Source organism: Chiloscyllium punctatum, chromosome 36 (genome assembly GCF_047496795.1).
Source record: "Chiloscyllium punctatum isolate Juve2018m chromosome 36, sChiPun1.3, whole genome shotgun sequence".
Lineage (NCBI taxonomy): Eukaryota > Metazoa > Chordata > Chondrichthyes > Orectolobiformes > Hemiscylliidae > Chiloscyllium > Chiloscyllium punctatum.
In genome coordinates this window covers 14,871,461-14,895,782 of record NC_092774.1, presented here as the reverse complement: position 1 = coordinate 14,895,782, position 24,322 = coordinate 14,871,461, and the positions used below count along the sequence as shown (strand labels likewise).

Genomic DNA, 24,322 nt, shown 5'->3' with positions numbered 1-24,322 from the left:
TGCCCAGTCACGTAGTGTCTGGACAGTTTTGGTTAGAATCTGATCAGTATACAATAGGTCCTTGCAAAGAGAAAGATATTCCCATGCAAGCAAAGAATTTGTTTATCAGGTAGCAGTACACCTGCAAGGCCGACTGTCTCTATTGAGCCTGGGAAACACAATCTTAGCCTGGGAAACATAAGGTTTGGCAAGCAGGCACTAAGCTGAGATTGAAAGTGGTTTCCAGGTTTTTAATATGCGACTAAATGGCTGACCAGAATATAATAATTCTCCCACGATTCCTTCCTTCTTTTCTTTCACCAAATCAGGAGGTCAGTTCAGAGGAACCGGCAAAAGGAGGGACCCAGTGGGGTTTGTTGGCGATGGGGGTTTAGAGTCGCCAAGGTAACCGTCATAGTCCAGGTCACCAGGATCAGGAGAGAGAGTGTCAGTGAATCCATCCATTGGTGCGGAAATGTCAGAAATGAGAAGCGGCACAAGTTGGGAAGATGCTGGGATATTCGGCATCAGAAGGCAGCTGAAATGGGCACAGCACTGTTTCTGGAAAATAATGCTAAGTGCTCGCAGAACGAAACCAGCAATGAGAAGCACAAGGCCCTGGAAGAGAGCGGGAGCCCAAAAGCCAAGCCAACCACCCATCCATGACCAAAGGTCCCAACGGGGAGTAGTGTCATGGAGGGAGGAGGCCGCCTTGCCAATGTGGGCGGCAATGTTAGTAATGTTTTCACTGGAGTCGGGGATGTAGATACAGCAGTCAGAGCCGATAAGGGCACAAGTGCCTCCTTTCTCAGCTAACAGGGAGTCGAGGGCCATGTGACTTTGGAGAGCAATGGTGCAGACAGTGACCATCCCTGCACTGAGCAGGTCAAAGGCTGAAGGTGTGGCATTGGCAATCTCTTCCAGAGTGGTAGCAATTCGCTAACCTTCACCCTCAAGGTGGAGGGTAGCATAGGGAGGGGAGAAGGTAGAGAAAAGGTGCTGTAAAGTTGTCAGCGCTCTCTTGATTTGCGGTTTGGAAGTCTCAAAAGGCAAAGTGTGGGAGTGGTAAAGGAAAGGTACAACATAACCTAAATACCAGCTGCCAGTCCAGGAGGTAGGCAGCCAGGGGTAAGCCGTATGGCCACAAATGAAATCAGTGCCATTGGAGGGCAACAAATGATTGCATTGGGTTTCAATCCAAAAGGTGGGAAGTGAGGAATTGATGGCGGTCTTGTTGGGAGCCCTGAGGTTAAGTATGCTCCTGTCTGCAGTGGGCTGGTAAGCAGTTGAAGTAAGGAGTAGGGAGTGCAGACACTTACTGAAACCAGCCTGTCATCCTGAGGGATGCTTGCTCTTGATGCAAGTACTTCCTAGATGTGGAGTCATGGCAGTGAGATTGGTGAGGAACAGGGAGGGGGGGGTATTCGGGCAGGGTTGTATTTTTTTTCTCTTCTCTACCCCCCCACTACCACCTTGCTGCAGGAGTGCTTATATTTCCCCCCGCACCCATGAGACGTGTGTAGGTGTGAGACACAGTGAAAGACAATAAGTGCACAAATCTTTATTCCACTTCCAACACCAGGAAGAAAGGAAACACCTGAGTGGCCAGTGACGAGCAGTGCCCTTCTCAGAGGGCAATGCTGCATGATCAAACAGTGAGGGGGAGGGCAGGGATCAAATCAAAATAGAGTTGGAGGGGGAAATAATACACTCCATTCCCTGTGGTACCCACCTCTCTCTGAACAGCCCAAAGGTGTTGGTGGGCACGCGTGCTCCTTCTCCAGAGACACCCCGGCTCTGACATACCCACAGAGGAGGGGCAGGCAGTCGCCCTAACGACCCCCTCTATGGCCTGCTGCCTGGACCTGTTTATGGCCAGTTTGGCCAGGCCCAGGAGCAGAGGAGGTCCTGTGACCTGTCCTCCCCACATCGCACTGGGTGCCCAAACATGACAGGAGTGATAGTATTGAGGCTGGAACCAACCCATGAATGTATCCATTGTATATCCCACTGATTGCCAGCGGAGGTGGGTATTATCCCCGTCAGAGTTTGGGGCGCTCACCCACTTAGGAAACCGGGGGGATGTGAAAAGTTGTGACAGCAGCAGAGCGACCCTGATACAGCCCCCCATTCAGCAGGGTCAGATTCATTAAAAGGTATGGATCTCAGGGGGAATCCCTCCCTTGGAGTGGATGGGAATATGGGCACAAACCCAGCAGCTCGAGCGGCTGTCCTTTTCTGCATAAAGGTATGTCCTGTAAAGAAAAGTATGACACTGTCATTCCCATTTACTACAGATCACCAGGCTATCCATTGTGGCCCAATCAAACATAGTCAGTGAAAGAAAGATAAGGAAGAGTGCAGTGAAAGGCAGAATGATCAGGCTGAACCATTCACGATGAAGACTGAAGATGTGTCTCTGACGGGGGTCTTCTGGTGTTCCTCCAGGAGGTGGCGCTCGTTTTCATTGTGTTGTGTGTGTGTCCATGCGGCCTCCCCATGACCTTGACTGTTGACCGGGGAACCCCAGCAGGGACTAGGAACGGGCCTTTCCATCTCAGCCCCAATATGCCCCGGTCCTACAGGCAGGGAGGATTGGAAATGAGGGGTCGGGGCTGGGGAGGGAGTTGGGGATGGGAAGTGAGGGTTTATTTGAAATTGGAGAACCCAATCCTGAGTCCTCCGAGCTGTAGGCTGCACAGGCGGGAGATGAGGTGTTGTTCCTCCAAGTTGTGGTTTGGTGTGGTGTGGTAACGGAGGAGGCCAAAGGTGGTCATGCCAGGAATGGAGTGGGGGAGGGGGATTAAAATGGGTGGTGACTGGGAGGTCCGGTCGGCCTCTGTGGACCCGGCTGCGATGCTCGGCGAACCGTTCCCCAAGTTTATGCTCGGTCTCCCCGATGTAGAGAAGACCACCATTGGCAAACACATGGCAAATGCAGTACCACAATGTGAAGTGAGAGCCTTTCTGTAGAAATAAAAGCTGAAAGGAGGTGTATTGTTTAAATGGTGATGGATTGGGATGTGGAGAAAGTGAGGACTGCAGATGGTGGAGATCAGAGTCAAAGTGTGGTGCTGGAAAAGCACAGTAGGTCAGGTAGCATCCAAGGAGCGGCAGAGTCGACATTTCGGGCACCAGCCCTTTATTAGGAATGATGTGTGGACATACCAAGGGGCCTCGGCGTCCTCCTACACCAGTCACTGCCAGTTGTCAGACAGGTGCAGCAAGCAGTCAGCAAGGCAAGTGTTATATTAGCAAGAGGAATTGAGCTCAGAAGTGAGAATGTCTCTCTGCAGTTAGGGGATCATTGAATATATTCGAGGCTGAGCTCATCTGATTTTAGAACAACCATGAAGTGGATGTTTATGGGGGAAGGCAAGAAAATGATTTTAAGACCAGTACAGAACAGTTACTGGGTCATACAGCACCGAAACAGACCCTTCAGCCCAACTAGTCCATGCTGACTATATTCACAAACTAAACTAGTCCCACCTGCCTGTGTTTGGCCCAATTCCCTCTGAACCTTTCCTATTCATATACTTATCCAAATGTCTTTTAAATATTGTTACTGTACCTGCATCCACCACTTCCTTTGGACATTTATTCCACACACAAACCACTCTCTGTGTTGAAAAAAAGGTGCCCCTCCTGCCTTTTTGAAATCTTTCTCCTCTCACCTTCAAATTTGCTGCCTAATCTTGAACCACCCACCCGAGGGAAACAATACCTGGCAGTCTCCTCATCGGGGTCGGTTCCTGAGGATTGGAGGGCGGCTAATGTTATACCACTTTTTAAGAAAGGAGGGAGAGAGAAAGCAGGAAATTATACACCAGTTAGTCTGACCTCAGTGGTGGGAAAGATGCTGGAGTCTATTATAAAGGATGAAATTACAACACATCTGGATAGTAGTAACAGGATAGGACAGAGTCAGCATGGATTTATTGAGGGGAAATCATGCTTGACTAATCTTTTTGAATTTTTTGAGGATGTAACTCTGAAGATGGACGAGGGAGATCCAGTAGATGTAGTGTACCTGGACTTTCAGAAAGCTTTTGATAAAGTCCCACACAGGAGATTAGTGAGTAAAATTAGGGCACATGGTATTGGGGGCAAAGTCCTAGATTGGATTGAAAATTGGTTGGCTGATAAGAAACAAAGGGTAGTGATAAACGGCTCTATTTCAGAATGGCAGGTAGTGACCAGTGGGGTACCGCAGGGATCCGTGCTGGGACCGCAGCTTTTTACAATATATGTAAATGATATAGAAGATGGTATCAGCAATAACATTAGCAAATTTGCTGATGATACAAATCTAGGTGACAGGGTGAAATGTGATGAGGATGTTAGGAGATTACAGGGTGACCTGGACAAGTTAGGTGAGTGGGTAGATGCATGGCAGATGCAGTTTAATGTGGATAAATGTATGGTTATCCACTTTGGTGGCAAGAACATGAAGGCAGATTACTACCTCAATGGAATCAATTTAGGTAAAGGGGCAGTACAGAGAGATCTGGGTGTTCTTGTACACCAGTCAATGAAGGCAAGCATGCAGGTACAGCAGGTAGTGAAGAAAGCTAATAGCATGCTGGCCTTCATAATAAGAGGAATTGAGTATAGAAGCAAAGAGGTGCTTCTGCAGCTCTACAGGGTCCTGGTGAGACCACACCTGGAGTTTGCATTGTGTTGTGTGTGTCCATGCGGCCTCCCCATGACCTTGACTGCTGACCGGGGAACCCCAGCAGGGACTAGGAACGGGCCTTTCCATCTCAGCCCCAATATGCCCCGGTCCTAATGCTGAGGCTTGGCGTTCCCGTGAATGTAAACTCTGAAGAGTTTTGGTTCACTGATGCAATTATTTCCCACTTGTCCAACACGAGAGTGTCCGCTGTTTCAGCCATTGGGATGGTTTTGATTCATCTACTAAATACATCTACTCTTATTAGACAATATTCATAACAATGTACGTGAGGTGATTCTATAAAAGCAAGTTGTCGACAGGGAAAAAGGCTGACCAGGCAAGGAGGTGGTTAACAAACACACTCTCTCTGCCTGCACCTCTCTCTCTCCCTCTCTCTCTCTCTCTGTGTAACACTCTTCAACTTTCTCCATGTCTCAGTTTGTCAGCTTTGATTATTCCTTCCTTCCAAGGGTAATGAGGCACTCACATTCCAGAACAGCCCAAGTTAAGGAGTTGAGCCTCATAAATCCTGACACATTGCTGCTTAGCCAAGTGTGCAAACTCTAAATCCCTCTCAGCTGTTCCATTTGTAAATTGAACACTATTTCCAAAGCAAGTTGTTCATGTCTCTGCATGAGTCCACAACTCGGGGGAAGTACAACGGAGTCTTTCATAGTTGCCCCAATGTGTCCTCTATGTCGAATTCATTCAAGTCAGGACATCCTGAAGCGAGCGATTATACTTACTGCAGATTTCTACTCACCATTTAAAACTAATATTGGGCACTCGAACAGATCGGGGGCATCTTGAAGGATGGCACGGACCTCAGTGTGGGTCTAGGGCTTATCAAATAGGGTTTCACCTCTCAAAACCCTGGGGCAAGCAAATTCATTATTACTAACTTTGTAAAGCACAAGTGCTCTCAGCAACATTACGTCCAGACGCTAGGACCCTGTTGAGTTCTCTCACTAGTATCTTGTGGCTGAGTAGGGAGAATTGTATCAACATTTCTAACAGCATTTTTGTCCCTGGTCGCTTTCCTCTTTATTTTGGACACAACAAAAGCAGCAACCACCCTCTATATTTCATCTCTCAAAGGATACCGGCCGGTGACCTGAGAGGACCAGGGTATCTCCTGCCTGACTCGCCAACTGTGGGGGATGGAAATAAAGTCCCATGTCAGAAAAGAATTTGTTTATCAGGAAGCAGTAAAGCTGCAAGGCCAACCGTCTCCGCTGAGCCTGGGAAACACAAGCTTTAGCAAGCAGGCACTAAGCTGAGATTCAAAATGGTTTCCAGGCTTTAATATGTGACAAAATGGCTGACCCAAATCTAATAATTCTCCCACATCATCGCAGGGAATTAAACAAGAAAAATGAAACACAATGAGAAATAAACACATGTTTGTGTTTACTGTATGTTTATGAGGAAGAAAACCAGAAGGAGGGATCTCACAGGTTTCTCCTCATGCCCAACTTGAGGAATTCTCTCTCTCGCTGACATTTAACTATTCGTATGCAGCTTGGATTTACATCACTAGAAATAAAGCATCTGTTATCAAATACGCATAGAGATAGACAGCACTGATGTAGACTTTTTCTCTCCCTCATGCACATACGCACACATAGAAGTCCATGCCAGTGAATGTGTATCTGCAGAATTATATTTGCTCAAAAAATGCAAAATCTGCAGGCACTCAATACGTGCAATATTTTGTGAATTCCACTTTGGAAATACAATCAGTCTGACCCAAGATCGGGACACAGAAGACTCTGACCTCACACCTTTATTGCATTGTCTGAGCTGAGATGTCACATTTTGCTATGAAACTTAGAAACGAAAATCGCTTCTTAATAATTGCTCTAGACAAATTCAGGAAAACAAAGTTTTATTAGAAAGTCTGCAGAGTTGGGCACCCTTCTGAGTAAAAGGCGCGCTGAGGCTTACAAAGTTTCTCATTATATACAGCACAAGTCCCTCCCCTCCTTGGTTCTAATGAGCCATGAGGTTCACATTCTTAAAAACATCATTATTCTCCAATTCGCACCCTTATCACAAAGTCTGCAACAAATGTCTCCAGACCCTCCCCTTCCTGGCTCTTAACGAGCCATGAGGTTCACATTCTTAAACCGTCATTATTCTCCAACTTGCATCCTTATCACAAAGTCTGCAATAAATGTTTCCAATGTTCCGAGAGGTGTTGTCTTTCTCCCCCTGTAGTCTTATCAGTCAAAGACTGTCTGTGCTAGCGGTCTTATCAATCTGTAGCAGATGTCTCTCGAGTCGTTTCCCTGTCCTGCAGTCTTTATCAGTCAAGGACTCATCCTTCCCTGCCTGTGTTTATGGTTTCATCAATCAAGGGCCTGTTTGTTTTTACTCTGCTCACAAACTGCATGCACAATTTTAAACTATTCTACTTTTTAGTATACAAAATGTTTTAGAAAAGAAGCAAAAGTTTTGTCTTTTATTATAGATCAGTCTGTGGTCTAGGCACATCTTAAAGTTTGAACCGAAATTACCTCTCACACTTATCTTGGTCAGGCACATCTTAAAAAGAGAAAGGGTGGAATTGTGAGGCAATTTCGGTTCAAACAATTAAGATGTGCCTGAACCAACAGGCTGCTCTATAATAAAAGACAAGACTTTTGCTTCTTTTCTAAAACATTTTGTATACTCAAAAGTAGGATAATTTAAATTGTGCAAATGCTGACATTTTGTGAGCAGAGTAACTTCTTTTCTAAAACATTTTGTATACTCAAAAGTAGGATAATTTAAATTGAGCAAATGCTGACATTTTGTGAGCAGAGTAAAAACAAGTCCTTGATTGATGAAACCATTAACACAGACAGGGAAGAATGAGTCCTTGACTGATAAGACTGCAGGATAGAAAAACGACTCGAGAGACATCTGCTACAGATTGACACAGAAACATCTGCTACAGATTGATAAGACCGCTAGCACAGACAGAGAAGAATAAGTCTTTGACTGATAAGACTACAGGGTAAAAAAACAACAACTCTGGAGACATTTGTTGCAGACTTTGTGATAAGGGTGCAAATTGGAGAATAATGACGGTTTAAGAATGTGAACCTCGTGGCTGGGTAGAGCCAAGGAGGGGAGGGACTTGTGCTGTATATAATGAGAAACTTTGTAAGCCTCGGGGCGCCTTTTTCTCAGAAGGGTGCCCAACTCTGCAGACTTGGAAATAAACCTTTGTTTTCCTGAATTTGTCTCGAGCGATTATTAGGAAGCGATTTTCGTTTCTAACAATTGCTCAGGGTTCAATGTGGGGGAATGGGTGTGGGTGGGTGACCCTTGGGAGGGTCGGTGAGGCCGAGTGACCTGCTTCCACACTGTGGGGATTCTCTGAAGGGAGGGGGTTTGGAAAGTGAGTTGTCCTCCCCGTCTGCTGCTGGGGCCGCGCATGCGCGGTGCGGCGGCCCGCTGAAGGACTCGCCCCGCCTCCTGTACCGTCACGTTTCCTCGCCCCGCCCCTAGTTCCTTTGTGACGTCACAACGCGGAAGTGGCCCTGTCAGTTTCAAAGTGAATCTCCCTCGCTCTGGGCAACTCTTCATCCTGGGAGGGAGACAGAGATGGGAGGAGGGGAAATTGGTCACTTGGAGCAACTGGAGTGAATCCAGGGAGGGAGCAGACTCCACAAACTCAGGTATGTGTCTTAGTTACCCGGGTGAGCAGGGACTGAAGGATAGAGATTGGGAAGGGGGGAGGGCTGGATATCTTTTCTGTTTTGATGTTTAAAATGAACCTGATTCCCGCCAGTAACTGCAACAGGTACAAGTACAGCACATGCAATATTCCTCATTGCAGCTTCAAGCCGGTTTTGCATTCTCTGTTCTTCCTCCACTTTGGCTCCAGCACATTCAGCTTCTTTCCCTCATTCACATTCCCCACCTCCCCCCTCCCGCCTCGTCCTGATGTTCCAAGCTGACCCGTGAAAGATCGGTTTGTCCCTCCATTCTTTCCCGATGGCGCCCATTACTCTTGTCTATTTCTTGCCTTATCCGGCCTTGTGTGTGAACAAAGTGTTAACGTATATCCTCTTTCACTGCCAGCTGCTTCCTTGTTTGCGAAAGCAACATTTCCTCCCATTTTTCGCCGACACTGAGCTCTCTAACCTCCTTGATTGTGTTTTTTTGTTTTTGCAGAAGCAGGAAATAGATGGTTATAACTGTTCGTACGAGCACATCTAGCTTAATCTACACCCCCTCCCCTCACAGCACCTTTATCTGTTTGTCTGTAACATTGTTTGCAGGCACATTTCATGTATGCACATTGTAGCTAATACAAAAGCAATTATATATTTCCTTCACATAGCTTTCATTCTTGTTAACTCCACTGTTGGCTGAAACAATTATACCCTGATGTTAGTTCATTTACTTTGCAGAAGCAATTATGGTTGCAGAAGTAACACCGCTTTACCTTTTTCCCACAGGGGTGACCCTACAACCTTGTATAAATAATGTGGGGCATGGCGAGGGTAAACAGACAAGATCTTTGATCTGGGGTTGCTCATAGGTTTAGGGTGAGATTTAAAAGAAACCTAAGGAGAAACTCCTATATACAGAGGGTGGTGTGTGTTAAGAATGAGCTGCCAGAGGAAGTGGTGGCTACAATTATAACCTTTAAAAGGTATCTGGATGGGTATATGTTGGGAAACATTTAGAGGGACATGGGCCAAGTGCTGGCAAATGGGACTAGATTGATTTAGGATATCTGGTCAGCATGGACTGAAGGGACTGTTTCTGTGCTGTACATCTGTGATTCTGGCTTGCCACTAATGTTTGTCACGTCTGTATGTTCAGGTTCTCCCTGGTGTTGGTGTTAATGCCTTGGTGTCTTATTTTGCTCCCCACATCCTGGGGACATTAACCATTTCCTATCTGGTTGTTCTGATCTGGACTGCTGTCTGGATCTTTGAATTTCTGGGATTGGTCAATAAACACATCTGGAAGTGACTTTGTCAATCATACAAGCAATAGTTTATTCTTTGATACGACCGGGTCGGTAGACTCTGATCAGCCCAGAAGGATTAGATTAGATTCCCAACAGTGTGGAAACAGGCCCTTCGGCCCAACCAGTCCACACCGACCCTCTGAAGAGTAGCCCACCCAGACCCATCTCTGTCTAACTAATTCACCTAACATTACGGGCAGTTTAGCATGGCCAATTCACCAAACCTGCACATCTTTGGATTGTGGGAGGAAACCCACGCAGACACGGGGAGAATGTGCAAACTCCACACAGCCAGCCCCCCGAGGCTGGAATCGAACCTGGGACCCTGGTGTTGTGAGGCAGCAGTGCTAACCACTGGGCCACCGATGAGTACTCCTAGAGTGCCAAAAGAATCCGCCGACTTTTACAGAGTTTGGACAGAACTTATGTACATTGTTCAGTGTCAGACATTGAGCATGATCACATAGTAACAACCAATCAGATCCCGCAAGGTCCTCGTGCATTTTTGACTTAGCCTAGGGCGGCACGGTGGCTCAGTGATTAGCTACTGCTGCCTCACAGCACCAGGGTCCCAGGTTCGATTCCAGCCTCAGGTGACCGTCTGTGTGGAGTTTGCACATTCTCCCCGTGTCTGCGTGGGTTTCCTCCGGGTGCTCCAGTTTCCTCCCAGACTCCAAAGATGTACAGGTCAGGTGGATTGGCCATGCTAAATTGCCCACAGTGTTAGGTGCATTAGTCAGAGGGAAAATGGTCCTGGGTGGGTTACTCTTCAGAGGGTCAGTGTGGACTGGTTGGGCCGAAGGGCCTGTTTCCAAACTGTAGGGAATCTAATCTAATCTATCATAATTTCTTGTAGACAACCTGTTCTTGGAATCGTATTTGTCCTGTCTGGTGGTTAGGATTAAATGTTACTTCTGCGATTGATGGTTAGGTTCAGATTTGTTACTTCTGCATTTGCAATTTTTTTCACTGGATTTACATCCGTCTGTGGATTCTTGTTTGTTCTGAGTGGTATCTGCCTGACTCAGTCCCACCGAGTTAGCCAAGCAGAAGCCATTTTGTCCTACCTCCCATGTTAAAGTGGAGATTTGAGGTGGCCCAGGGAATCCTTTGAGAACTCAGACCTGTAACGCCTCACTCTTGGTTTGTCCTGGAAATCATACTCTTTGGAAGCCTGGAATAAAAATCTCTCATCATAAAGCCCCAAAATGCAATTCAATTCAATCCATAGCAGATAAGCACGAAGAGTTAATTCTCTACGGGATTCATCTCTCTCTCTCTCTCTCTCGTCCTTTTGAACGCTGAAGACAGCAAAGATTTATTTTGTGAATGCACTGCTTGCAAGGGGTAGTAAGAATCCATTATAATGGACAAGATCCAACCATTAATTACAAAGCTATGGATAGTACCCAGTCTTGTTTCAGGGTCAGTTTAAAGACTATCATTAATTTCACAAGGGAACGGCTATGAATGTTATCACTTGGTGTCCTGTTCACAGATTCACCGATGCTGAGGCAAATGTTCTTAATTGCCTGACAGCATCCTGTTATCACTTGGTGAGCCCAGGTATCCCTATCTTTAAGTTCTCTCCTCATTCTGAGCCTTCCTGCCTGTTTATTTTCTAGTGCAGTAAATGTATTTAATAATTCAGCATTACATTTTAGTCTGAATGTTTAAAGACAAGTTTTAAGGCTATAGACTTTATTACCCAGATGCCCACACCCTCATTCCTCCCTTTGATTGCACCGCGATCACTGAAAGAGAAGGCTAGTCCAAACGAATGCCCTTCAAAGTGGTCCAGCCATCAACATCCTGTAGAGAGGCACCACCATCTTCGCAGCTCATCTGGTCATATTTATCATCGCCATCGACACGTGTGGATGAGCCATCAGATCGTGAAAGGAACATCTTCTGGGGCAAATCTATATCACTAAGGGCCCTCATAAGCCTAGCAATTAAATACCTAACAATACCAATACCGACAAACAGACATAGCTAAATTGATAAGCCAATTGTACCATCGGCCCGATCTGCAGTTTCCCCAACTGGTCCCTTCAGTCATTCTGTCACGGAATACCTGAATCTCTTCTTGTATCTTAGTTAATATTGCCAGTGAGATCAGGAATACCCATAGTGCATTTATCTTGGACAATGGTGCAGACCTCACCCTCCCGGGCGAGTATATAGTCTAAGGCATATCGATTCTGCACAGAGTAAAGACACAGGTCTGATAATCCCAGTTTACTCTGTTCCAGAGCCTCTTTACTCTTATTTCCTCAATTGGTCAGGCCGCAAAAGAGGGAACTGCGGTTCTGTTGACTTGTCAACCCTGCCGATCCTTCCAACCTCAGGGTACTCTGGATTCCCCAGCCTATCGGGTGTCCTGTATTGTCACCCAGTCCCTTGGGATCCTTCCAGTTGGAGCAAGGTTGGCTGAGACCAACCGCTGCATCCTCCTCAGATGGAGGTTCCATCGACTTGTCCACTGGCCAGGACAAGGTACTGTTGTGGGAACAAGGGCTCCGATACTGACCTTATGAGGGACATCTTTGCCATCCAGGACAAGGAAATTGGTAGCTTTACCTTAGCTGAAGAAATAATGGTCTGGTTTGGTGTATATTAGGGAGAGTTTGTCAAAATAGGTTACTGAAATGTTACAGCAGGGGGTCTGGTCAGGTCTACAGGAGTATAGGGTCAACGTTTTGCAAGGGGAGTCACTTTAGCACTGTACAAAATGGGCCAAGTGACTTGAGCACTCGCAGTGTATGGGAGACAATGGTCCTCAGAATGCTGTTCCCATTGGGCTCTCCCTTAGCTCTATTGTTCATTGTCTTGGTGACAGTATCTGGTTCTGAAAAGAGAAAAGGCCTATAAATGCACAAGGGAAGGGTTCCGTTCCAGGTCCATGTGCCACATAAGGCCTGCTGTACCCCAGGCAGTGTTACACCGGCTGTTTGTATACACAGACCGGAGGTATTGGAAAGTGATATTTCTCTTCACAGGATCGGCAGTAGGAAGTCTGACGAATAGAATGGAATCGGGGTCTGGGGACAGGGCAAGTAAGTCATCTCCTGATAGAGAGGAGTAACATACTACTGTCTCTGGGGTGAAGAGCGTTCTGTGGGCCTGTATAAATAAGTTCCTTGTGGATTGAGGAGTTTCCCCTATCAGGCTTCCCTTTTCTCGAATCGGCCCGTCCTACAAAAAGGGATGGTGTTCCTGGGCGCCCTTAAAATATTTACCATAATGACGGGGTTGATCATTTTTATCCTCACTAGGCTTGCGTCTGCAGGTAAGATCAAAAAGACAGGTTCGGTAACGCCATGGTAACTCCCCCTGATTTCTACTGTCCAGATGGACCATCTGGTCTTTCTGATGGAAGAGTCCATTACAACAATCAATCTTCATCACGTTCCACACGTCAAAGGGGTCTGGTCCGGTGCACTGGACGACATCTCCTCAGTATGGGTGGGGGGTAATCTCTGATCATTCCAGGTCCCATCCATACTTAGAGCCTTTCCCCATCAGGATGTTGTACGTGATCAGAGAGGTGAGGAGATAAGCGATCCCCCACATGTCCCTCCTCTTAGTTCAAGTATCTGTAATAAGATTAACATTAGAACAACAGCAGGATTCAAAAACCCAAATGGACAGGGTCCACTCCTTTTGTTCAGATTTCAGGATTCTCTCCTCGTCTTCGCCCCTTTTGATTGGTGCGGTCAATCAATTTACAATGGTGCAGGTGGACCCAAGCTGAGTGCCCAGCGACTGTGACCGCCGTAGGGGCGGGAAGTAAAACCTGGAAGGGGCCATCCCAACGAGGTTGGAGACCTTTGCCAGTCCAGTTCTTGACGAGCACCAATGAACCAGGCTCTACCCGTAACGAGGCTGAAAGGGGGGGAACATCGCTGTAGGTCACACGCTCCTGGGAGTGAAAGGCACACATAACATTAGATAGAGCAAGAACATAACCAATCATTGCTTCGGTCATGTGGCGGACGTGGACTGAGAAGGGAGCTGAATCGTTCCAAGGGGTACGGAGGGGGTGACCAGAGAGACTCTCAGCTGGAGACAGTCGTGTCTTGCCCGCAGACATGGATCACATCTGGAATAAGGCCACAGGGATTAGCATAACCAGGAGAGGCCAGACTCGGCCATTAATTTGGCAAGTTTAGGCGTGAGTCTGGTTAAAACATTCAACAAGGCCGGTCACCTGAGGATGATAAGTACCATGCAGTTGCCGACAAATACAAAGCTGGGAACAGAGTTCTCTGTTAATATTACCTACAAATGTGACTGGAGTCATAGAGATGTACAGCACAGAAACAGACCCTTCGGTCCAACTCCGTCCTTGCTGACAAGAGAGCCAACCCAATTTAGTCCCAGCTGCCAGCTCGCGGCTCATATAGGGGCCAAGTGATGGCAAACGTGACTCGGTTAATTGAGGATATCTGGGCAGGTTGGGCCAAAGGGTCTGTTTCTGCGCTGTGTGACTCTAATTGTCTTCAGTGAAAGCAGAAGTGTGGTTGTGAAGGCTGGACTTTCAGAGCATGTTCTGCCCTGACTGGAAGCAGAAGAGTTTGACTGAAGTGTGTTGGTGTTAATGCCTTGATGTCTCATTTTGCTCCCACCTTCTCGGGGTCATTAACCATTTTGTGTCTGGTCCTTCCTCAAGAAGCTGCATTGCAGGTTCACCCTGAATTGGCACACTTTGTTTTTGCTTCCCAAAATCAGACCTGCTCACTCTCAGCAGGATCCCAGTGTTGTGAAAGATATTAACTTTCAGGTGGAGGTATCCAAAATTCAGAGAGATGTCAGTCTTGATGTTTTTGCTTTTTCTGCCCCTGTAAGATCCTGAATCAGCACCTTCAGGGGAATTAGTTAGAGCAGAGTGAGAACAGAGGGGAAGGGAGATTGGGATGGTGCTTTCAATTTTGTGGAACAACAAAAGAATATTCCACAGAAAGTAGAATTGCTTGATCTGAATTTCTACCCTGCACTGATAGTGATGACTTTTGTAATCTGTTTTTGCAGAGTATTTGAAAATCTGAAGACTGAAGTTTCAAAATCAACAGATGAAGGGCTTATTCCTGAACCATTGACTCTCCTGTTCCTCGGATGCTGCCTGACCTGCTGTGCTTTTCCAGCGCCACATTTTTCAATTGACTCTCCAGTGTCTGCAGTCCTCACTTTGATGTCAATGTCTGACAGTCTCTGAATCCATCGGGACCACAACGATTTTTGACTGTGATTTCTGTGAGAGGGATCCACACTTTTTGGTTCCTGTTTGAGGATGTTTTCAGCATCAGTGGGACTGGACCAGAGACCCCACTGTTACAGCGAACTGTGTGTGGAGCCTGAAACAGTTATACGGCCTGGGAAGGGGACTTCACGGCAGGGAGGGGCTCTCCACGTGTTTGTGTGCAGCTGAAGCTGTGGCCATGGAGAAACCAGAGGAATCCCGCCCTGTGGAGAAACCGTGGAAGTGTGGTGACTGTGGGAAAAGCTACCATTTCCCGTCTGCCCTGGAGACTCATCGGCGCAGTCACACCGGGGAGAAGCCATTCCCCTGCCCTGTCTGCGGAAAGGCCTTCAGACATTCCTCCAACCTGCAGGCCCACCAGCGGATCCACACGGGGGAGAGGCCCTTCCGCTGTCCCGAGTGCGGGAAGGCCTTCGGCACATCCTCCCACCTGCTGACCCACCAGCGGATCCACACGGGGGAGAGGCCGTTCACCTGCTCTCAGTGCGGGAAGGGCTTCAGGTATACCTCCCACCTGCTGATCCACCAGCGTATCCACACGGGGGAGAGGCCCTTCAGCTGCCCCGAGTGCGGGAAGGCCTTCAGCACTTCCTGTAACCTGCTGACCCACCAGCGGATCCACACGGGGGAGAGGCCGTTCACCTGCTCTCAGTGCGGGAAGGGCTTCACCTGCTCCTCCAACCTGCGGAACCACCAGCGTGTCCACACGGGGGAGAGGCCCTTTAGCTGCCCCGAGTGTGGGAAGGGCTTTACCCAGGTCTCCTCCCTGCTGACCCACCAGTGGGTCCACACCGGGGAGAAGCCAGTTACCTGCTCTCAGTGCGGGAAGGGCTTCACCAGCTCCTCCACCCTGCTGGCCCACCAACGGATCCACACCGGGGAGAGGCCATTCACCTGCTCTCAGTGTGGGAAGGCCTTCACCTACTCCTCCCACCTGCGGAAGCACCAGCGAGTTCACGTGCCATCGCAGGGGGATTGAAGGAGTGACGGCCGAGTGCCAATATCAATTGAACTGTGGACCTGTTTCTGGGGAGTCCTGGGTTTGAATCCCGCCACGACAGATGGCAGAATTGGTATTCGGTCAGAAATGTGGAGTTCAGAATCTGACGATGAGACCGTTTCAGGGAGGGGGTGGTGCAGGGGAGAAAGCCCCCATCTGATTTCCCCCTCTCCCTTGTTAGGGAAGGGAACCACCATTGTGGGAAAGGATTCACTCAGTCGTTCCAGCTGCATCCTTTACCCGGTCTGGCCTACACCTGACTCCAGACCCACAGCAGTCTGGTTGACTCTACACTCCCCCTTCCTGGCAAATGAGCAGGGAGACACTTAGTTGGAGACAGGGTATGGGTTAAAATTGCTGAGTGAGGCAATACTTCCTCCGGGTTACGGATGTACCAAGGATCCAATTACAAAGGGACAACTTGGTGCTCGCCAATAGTGAAGACAGTGAGGGAGGTGGGACAGGGGAGGTGTGGTGTGTGCAGGCAGTCAATACATGTAATAGCTTGTAACTTTGACTTTGGAAACAGAACCAGTCTGACTCAAGATTGGGATACAGGCCGACTCTGACCTCACACCTTTAATGCATTGTCTGAGCTGAGATGTGAGCTTTTGCTATCAAACCTTGTTATCTCGAGAAGGTGACGACAAGAAGTTCTGGGATTCACATTGTAATGAGACCTGCAACCTATTTGAAAAGGTGGAAGACTTAACAATCCAGGTTTGTTGAATATACCATTTCAGTGGCAGGACGCTGGAATGTTTTGCTCTAAATTGTGTCTCAGGATCTTATCCTCCACAACCACCTGATGATGAGGCAGCACTCCAAAAGTTACTGCTTCCAAAGAAGCCTGTTGGACTACAACCTGGAGTTGTGTGATTCTAGAATCTGGTCTCCAGCATCTGCAGTCCTTGTTTTTACTTCGTTGATTTTAACCCTACTGCGAATCCTCTTGCAAGGATGCCTGCCTTGAAGAAGTTGTCCTCCTCTGTCTACAAGAATCTCAGGGAGTCCCTCTCCCACTGCAACTCCCAGGTCATTTCCTCTGCCCTGAGGCTCTTCAACCATGTCCTGAAACAGACTCGCTACCACAGCCCCATTCGCTTCCTCAGTGCCTGCCTCCGTAACCAACTCATCCCACACGGACTCCAGACCACCTTTAAACCAGCAGAGTTCGGATCCGAACAGGACAAACAGTACAGACTACAGATTCAAAAACACCAGCAACGGTTCTCCTTCAGGATCCTCCGCTCCACGCTTGCAGCAATGCGCCGTCAACTAACCTTTCTACAGTCAGCCCTGCCTCAGCTGAGGGCCACACTCTCAGAATTACAAAGGACCCCCTCTGTACTACATCCTCAGGAGAATTCATACTCTCAACAAACAGTATTTCAACTCCATCTTAAACATCAAAAACTGTAAGTACAACAAACCTTTATCCACCCACCTCCATAACCAGCGCTCCTCAAACATTCCAAAAGATTCCCCCGGCCTCTGAAATTGCTCGGACGCCATTAGCCATGCGGCTGGTGCAGCTGCCACCCCCACGCTGATTGATGTCACTTCCGCCCCCATCATGGCTACTCCCACAGCCACTTCCGCCCCTCACAATTCCTCATGCGTCACATGTGACATCATTTCTGCCCCTCACATCATCGCTGATGTCACACGCTCAGTGACTTCCGCCACCTCTACTGCCGTGGTCACCCCCACTTCCGCCCCCACCAACGCCACTCACCTGCATTCTGCTGACATGCCCCCCACAGATCCTACTGTCGCCATTCCTGGCCTACAGAACCCTGAGGGGAACACCACCCCAGCTCATGACTCCACCCCCCATTCCCCCCCACCATCACACCCACTCCAGTTACCGGCTCCGCCCCCACTCCCAGCTCCACACCCACACCAGATCCCAGCTCCCAGCCCTGCCGCGTTTTCACCATCCCCCCAGACCTCCCCCTCACTGAGGACGAACGATTAGTCCTCAGCAAAGGACTCATCTTCATCCCCCTCCGTCCATGCATCAATGAATTTAATACACGCCGTGATGTCGAACACTTCCTCCGCCTCCGAGCTTACTTTCACAATCTGGACTCCCGCCCACCTTCCGAGGACCCCTTCGCCCACCTCCAACACACTGCATCCACCTGGACACCCCGCGCTGGCCTATTACCTGCCCTCGACCTCTTCATTTCCAACTGCCGCCGGGACATTAACCGCCTCAACCAGTCTACCCCCCCTCCCCCACTCCAACCTCTCACCCTCACAACGCGCAGCCCTCCAATCCCTCTGCTCCAATCCCAACCTCACCATCAAGCCAGCGGATAAAGGGGGCGCAGTGGGAGTCTGGCGCACTGACCTCTACGCCGCTGAAGCCAAACGCCAACTCGAAGACACCTCTTCCTACTGCCCCCTCGACCATGACCCAACCCCCATCATCTCCCAGACCATACAGAACCTCATCACCTCAGGAGATCTCCCAACCACAGCTTCCAACCTGATAGTCCGGGAACCCCGCACTGCCCGGTTCTACCTCCTTCCCAAGATCCACAAGCCTGACCACCCTGGCTGACCCATTGTCTCAGCATGCTCCTGCCCCACTGAACTCATCTCTACCTACCTCGACACTGTCCTATTCCCCCTAGTCCAGAAACTCCCCACATACATTCGAGACACCACCCACGCCCTCCACCTCCTCCAAGACTTCCGTTTCCCCGGCCCCCAACGCCTTATCTTCACCATGGATATCCAATCCCTCTACACCTCCATCCGCAATGTCCAGGGCCTCAAAGCCCTCCGTTTTTTCCTCTCCAGACGTCCCTAACAGTACCCTTCCACCGACACTCTCATTCATTTGGCTAAACTGGTCCTCACCCTTAACAATTTCTCCTTCGAATCCTCCCACTTCCTCCAGACCAAAGGGGTAGCCCATGGGCACACGTGTGGGCCCCAGCTATGTTTGTGTCTTTGTTGGCTACGTAGAACAGTTGATCTTCTGTAATTACACCGGCACCACTCCCCACCTCTTCTTCCGCTACATTGATGACTGCATTGGCACCACCTCGTGCTCCCGCGAGGAGGTTGAGCAATTCAGCAACTTCACCAACACATTCCACCATGACCTTAAAGTTAACTGGACCATCTCTGACACCTCCCTCCCCTTCCTCAACCTCTCCATCTCCATTAATGATGACCGACTTGACACCGACATTTTCTACAAACCCACCGACTCCCACAGCTACCTGGATTACACCTCTTCCCACACTACCTCTTGCAAAAATGCCATCCCGTATTCCCAATTCCTCCGCTCCCGCCGGATCTGCTCCCAGGAGGACCAGTTCCATCACAGAACACACCAGATGCCCCCCTTCTTTAGAGACCGCAATTTCCCTTCCCACGTGGTTAAAGGTGCCCTCCAAGGCATCTCGTCCACATCCTGCACTCCTGCCCTCAGACCCCACCCCTCCAACTGTAACAAGGACAGAACGCCCCTGGTGCTCACCTTCCACCCGACCAACCTTCGCATAAACCAAATCGTCTGCCGACATTTCCGCCACCTCCAAAAAGACCCCACCACCAGGGATATATTTCCCTCCCCACCCCTTTTCCGCCTTCCGTATCTACTTGGTTAGGTCCACCCCCACCCCCCCACAACCCATTAGGAAGACTGGGTGCCTCCTACCAGAGCGCTTTAGGGAACATCTCCAGGACACCCGCACCAATCAACCACACTGCCCGGTGGCCCAACATTTCAACCGCCGCTCCCTCACCACCAGACGCCTGGAGGAAGAACGCCTCATCTTCTGCCTCGGAACACTTCAACCCCAAGGCATCGATGTGGACTTCAACAGTTTCCTCATTTCCTCTTCCCCCCACCTCACCCTAGTTCCAAACTTCCAGCTCAGCACTGTCCCCCTGACTTGTCCTAACTTTCTATTTTCTTTTCCACCTATCCACTCCACCCTCCGCCTTGACCTATCACCTTCATCCCCTCCCCCACTCGCCTATTGTACTCTATGCTACTTTCTCCACTCCCCCACCCTCCTCTCACTAGTCTCTCCACGCTTCAGGCTCTCTGCCTTTATTCCTGATGAAGGGCTTTTGCCTGAAACGTCGATTTCGAAGCTCCTTGGATGCTGCCTGAACTGCTGTGCTCTTCCAGCACCACTAATCCCGAATCTGGTTTCCAGCATCTGCAGTCATTGTTTTTACCCAATAGTAAAGACAGGGTGGGGGTGGTGAGGAGGAGGGGAGGTGTGGGGTTCAAAAAGCAACTGCTTTTTCTCTGCCTTTTTGCTGGGGGGATCTGAAGCTGTAACAAAGTTGGTTTGCAATAAAAGGTTACCTGAACTTACTGCCGGGCTCAGACTCTCATTGAAAGCTTTGAGCTCCAAGAGGTTTTTGTTTTAAAGCTGCTCATTTCTTTCAGCCTCCTGCACTAAGTTTAGAACATAGAACAATCCCGCGCTGGGGAACTCAAAACTAGGGAGGGGGAGGGGGAGGGGGGGGGCATTTTTATTTAAATATAAGGAGAGAGATTAAAAAGAAACCGGCGGGGCAATATTTTGAAAGAGGGTGAATTGCATGTGGAATGAACTTGCTGAGGATGTGGTAGATGCAGGTACAGTGACAACATTGAAACAGCATTCGGATGGATACATGAGTAGAAAGGTTTAGAGGGATATGGGCCAAATGCAGGCAAGTGGGACTGGTTTAGATTGGGAATCCTGGTCAACATGGACAAATTGGACCGAAGTGTCTGTTTCTGTGCTGTATACCTTTATCGAAACCAGTAGATTTCTGAAAGGGGCTTGACAGGATAGATGCAGATAAAATGCTCCTTTGTGGGGAGGGTCATCGAATTCCGACAAGGTGGAAGCAGGCCATTCAGCCCATCTATTTCACTCTGGCCCTCTGAACAGAATCTGAGAGACAGTAACTGAGCTGGAAGTTTGAAACTAGGATGAGGTGGGGGAAGGGGAAATGAGGAAACTGTTGAAGTCCACATTGATGCCCTGGGGTTGAAGTGTTCCGAAGCGGAAGATGAGGCGTTCTTCCTCCAGGCGTCTGGTGGTGAGGGAGCGGCGGTGAAGGAGGCCCAGTCCCAGTCCCAGTCCCCCCCCCCCTCCCCCCAGTCCCAGTCTCCCCCCCCCTCCCCCCAGTCCCAGTCTCCCCCCCCCCCCTCCCCCCAGTCCCAGTCTCCCCCCCCCCTCCCCCCAGTCCCAGACTCCCCCCCCCCTCCCCCCAGTCCCAGTCTCTTCCCCCCCCCCCCAGTCCCAGTCTCTTCCCCCCCCCCCCCCCAGTCCCAGTCTCCCCCCCCCCAGTCCCAGTCTTCCCCCCCCCTCCCCCCAGTCCCAGTCTCCCCCCCCCCTCCCCCCAGTCCCAGTCTCTCCCCCCCCCCCCCCCCCCAGTCCCAGTCTCTCCCCCCCCCCCCCCCAGTCTCCTCCCCCCCCCCCCCCTCCCCCCAGTCCCAGTCTCCTCCCCCCCCCCCCTCCCCCCGGGCCCAGTCCCTCCCCCTCCCCCCGGGCCCAGTCCCCCCCCCCTCCCCCCAGTCCCAGTCCCCCCCCCTCCCCCCAGTCCCAGTCCCTCCCTCTTCCCTCTCCCCCCCCCCCCGGGCCCAGTCCCCCCCCCCTCCCCCCAGTCCCAGTCCCTCCCTCTTCCCTCTCCCCTCCCCCCCCCCCCCCCCGGGGCCCAGTCCCTCCCACGTGGCCCCATCGTTGTCACAGGCCCCGCCCCCCGACCAGGTGAACTCCACCCCCCAGGCGGCCGACCATGTTCCCAAACAGACCCTTAACCCCCATCCTCCTCCACAATGATCACCGGCTCCTACCTGCTGTACAGCCCGGGGGGGGGGGGGGGGGGGCGGTGTGGCCCGTGACCCAGCAGCTGCCCCGGGAAGGCGGCGGTGCCCAGTGACGGGTGTCTGACCCCCGGGGGGGGGAGGGGGGGGGGCCGCACGGCCCCATTTTCCTAACGGCCGCCCTCCCGCCGCTTCCTCGCTCGAGCGACTTCTCCTCCCAACCGCCTTCACCCCCGCGTGACGTCTGCACGTGGGGGATGGGCGGGGCCGGGGCCGAGGGGATGGGCGGGGCCGTGGGGCCTCACCGTCACCAAGTCACAGCCACCTCGCGCTCCAACTGTTCATTCACAAAAACAAACTCTCCTGTCTCACTCTGCAGCTGCGGGGGGCGGGGACACTGCCACGTTTCGAGGAGCCCTGTCTACATTGGGAAAGCTCACGGCTCAATTTAAACAGATATTCCGACATCGAACGGAACGGCGTCATTTCTGCATTTTTTTATGCTGGAATCCATTGCTTATTATTTTTTTTCTTAACCTCCCCCCCCACTATGGTAGTGCTTATTTTTCCCCCAGCACCCATGGTGTGTGTGTGTGCAAATGTAAGACACAGTGAAAGACACAAAGTGCACGAATCTGCAAATAAAGAGGTCTAAATGGACAAGGTTATATTTCAAAGGGATGTGAGCACATTCAAAGGGATATCTTCATATGTAAAGTCACACAGTTATATCCAAATGAATCTACATTTCAAAGAGACGTTGCCCTATTTATAAGTAGAGACAATCGGTGTGAATTCTGTCTGTGTCCCAATGTTGAGTCAGACTGACATTTTTCTTAGAAAAGCTCTGCATTTAAACTACATTCTTGTGCTCCAGTGAATAAAGTCCCAGCCTCTCTCCTTATAACTCAAACCCTCCAGTCCTTACAACATCCTGGTAAATCTTTATTAAACCCTCTCTGATAGTATTCTTCCTATTACAGGGCCACCAGAACTGTACTCAGTACTCTGCAAGTGGCCTCACCAACATCCTGTACAACCTCAACATGATGTCCCATCCCCGATACTCAATGGTGTGAACAATGAATGCTATGCTGCTAAATGCCTTCTTAACTGCCCTGGCTACCTGTGATGCAACTTCCAAAGAACCATGTACCTGAACACCACCCCCCCCATGTCTGTCTGTTCTATAACATGACCCAGGGCCCTATTGTTATCTGGACAAGTGCTGCCCTTCCTTGTTTTAGCAAAATGCAACCCCTTGCTTGTATTAATACCTCTCACACATATGCTCCATCACACACACACACACACACGTTCCTCCTCCCCTCAATACTCTCACAGGCTTATACACCATCACACTCACACTTTACCAAGCATGTACACACTCTCACGCACAAACTCACATGCACGCACACACAATTCTTTGTGGGGTGAATTTGTATTGGCAGAATTATATTTGCAGATACATTCAATTTTGGTCAAAAAGCACACAATGTCCAGGCAGTCAATCCATGTAATATTTTATGAATTCCTCCTTTGGAAATAGAACCAGTCTGATTCAAGATTGGGGTACAGACAGACTCTGACCTCACACCTTTAATGCATGGTCTGAGCTGAGATGTTATCTTTTTCATAAAACCTTAAGTCATCTCAAGAATGTGACTTAAAAGATGTTCTGGCAGTGACACATTAATGAACCAAAACCTGCACCCATTCTAAGAGATGAAAGGCTTAACAGCAATCTAGGCTTGTTCAATATATTCTATCAGTTGCATGATCTTTTGATATACGTTCTGTGTCTGCTCCACAGCTACCCGATAAAGGAGCAGCACTCAGAAAGCTAGTGCTTCCAAATAAACCTGTTGAACAATAACCTGGTATTGTGATTTTTTTTAACTTTATCACCCCAGTCTAATACCAACCCCTCCATATCATTTCGACTGAACACAGCCCCCACCTCCTGGTGCTGCCAGGAAACTTGACAATGCTGATGAAACAACGCAGTACCTGAAAGATGTACAATTTCTAATGATACAAGCTACTCATTCACTGCTCCATCTGATACACGACATTGGAAACTCTGCAGGAGGCTGAAAGACAGGAGCAGCTTTAAAACAAAAACCTCTCAGAGTTCAAAGCTTTCAATGAGAGTCTGAGCCCGGCGGTAAGGTCAGGTAACCTTTATTGTGACCCGACTTTGTTACAGCTTCAGATTCCCCCAGCAAAAAGGCATAGACAAAGTCGCAGCTTTTTAAACAGTTCAAGATCAAAGCCCACACACACCCCACTGTCTTTACTATTGGTCAGCACCAAGTTGTCCCTTTGTAATTGGATCCTTGGCACAGCCGTAATCCGGAGGAAGTATTGCCTCACTCAGCAATTTTAACCCATACCCTGTCTCCAAGTAAGTTTCTCCCTGCTCATTTGCCAGGAAGGGGCAGTGGAGAGTCAACCAGACTGCTGTGGGTCTGGAGTCAGGTGTAGGCCAGACCGGGTAAAGGATGCAGCTGGAACGACTGAGTGAATCCTTTCCCACAATGGTGGTTCCCTTCCCTAACAAGGGAGAGAGGGAATCACATGGGGGCTTTCTCTCCCACACCACCCCCTCCCTGAAACGGTCTCAT

General features: G+C 49.5%; 2 protein-coding genes across 2 annotated transcripts in view; one reads left to right on the top strand and one right to left on the bottom strand.

The window, feature by feature from the left end:
- LOC140460786 (uncharacterized) overlaps nt 1-20,149 on the top strand; it is a 67,059-nt gene extending 46,910 nt beyond the window's left edge. The window contains exon 3 of the mRNA XM_072555470.1: nt 15,139-20,149. Within this exon, the coding sequence (XP_072411571.1) occupies nt 15,139-15,874 (736 nt within the window). The 3' untranslated portion in view covers nt 15,875-20,149. The remainder of the gene's footprint in view (nt 1-15,138) is intronic.
- LOC140460789 (uncharacterized) overlaps nt 1-24,322 on the bottom strand; it is a 56,800-nt gene that overhangs the window by 28,216 nt on the left and 4,262 nt on the right. The window lies entirely within an intron of this gene.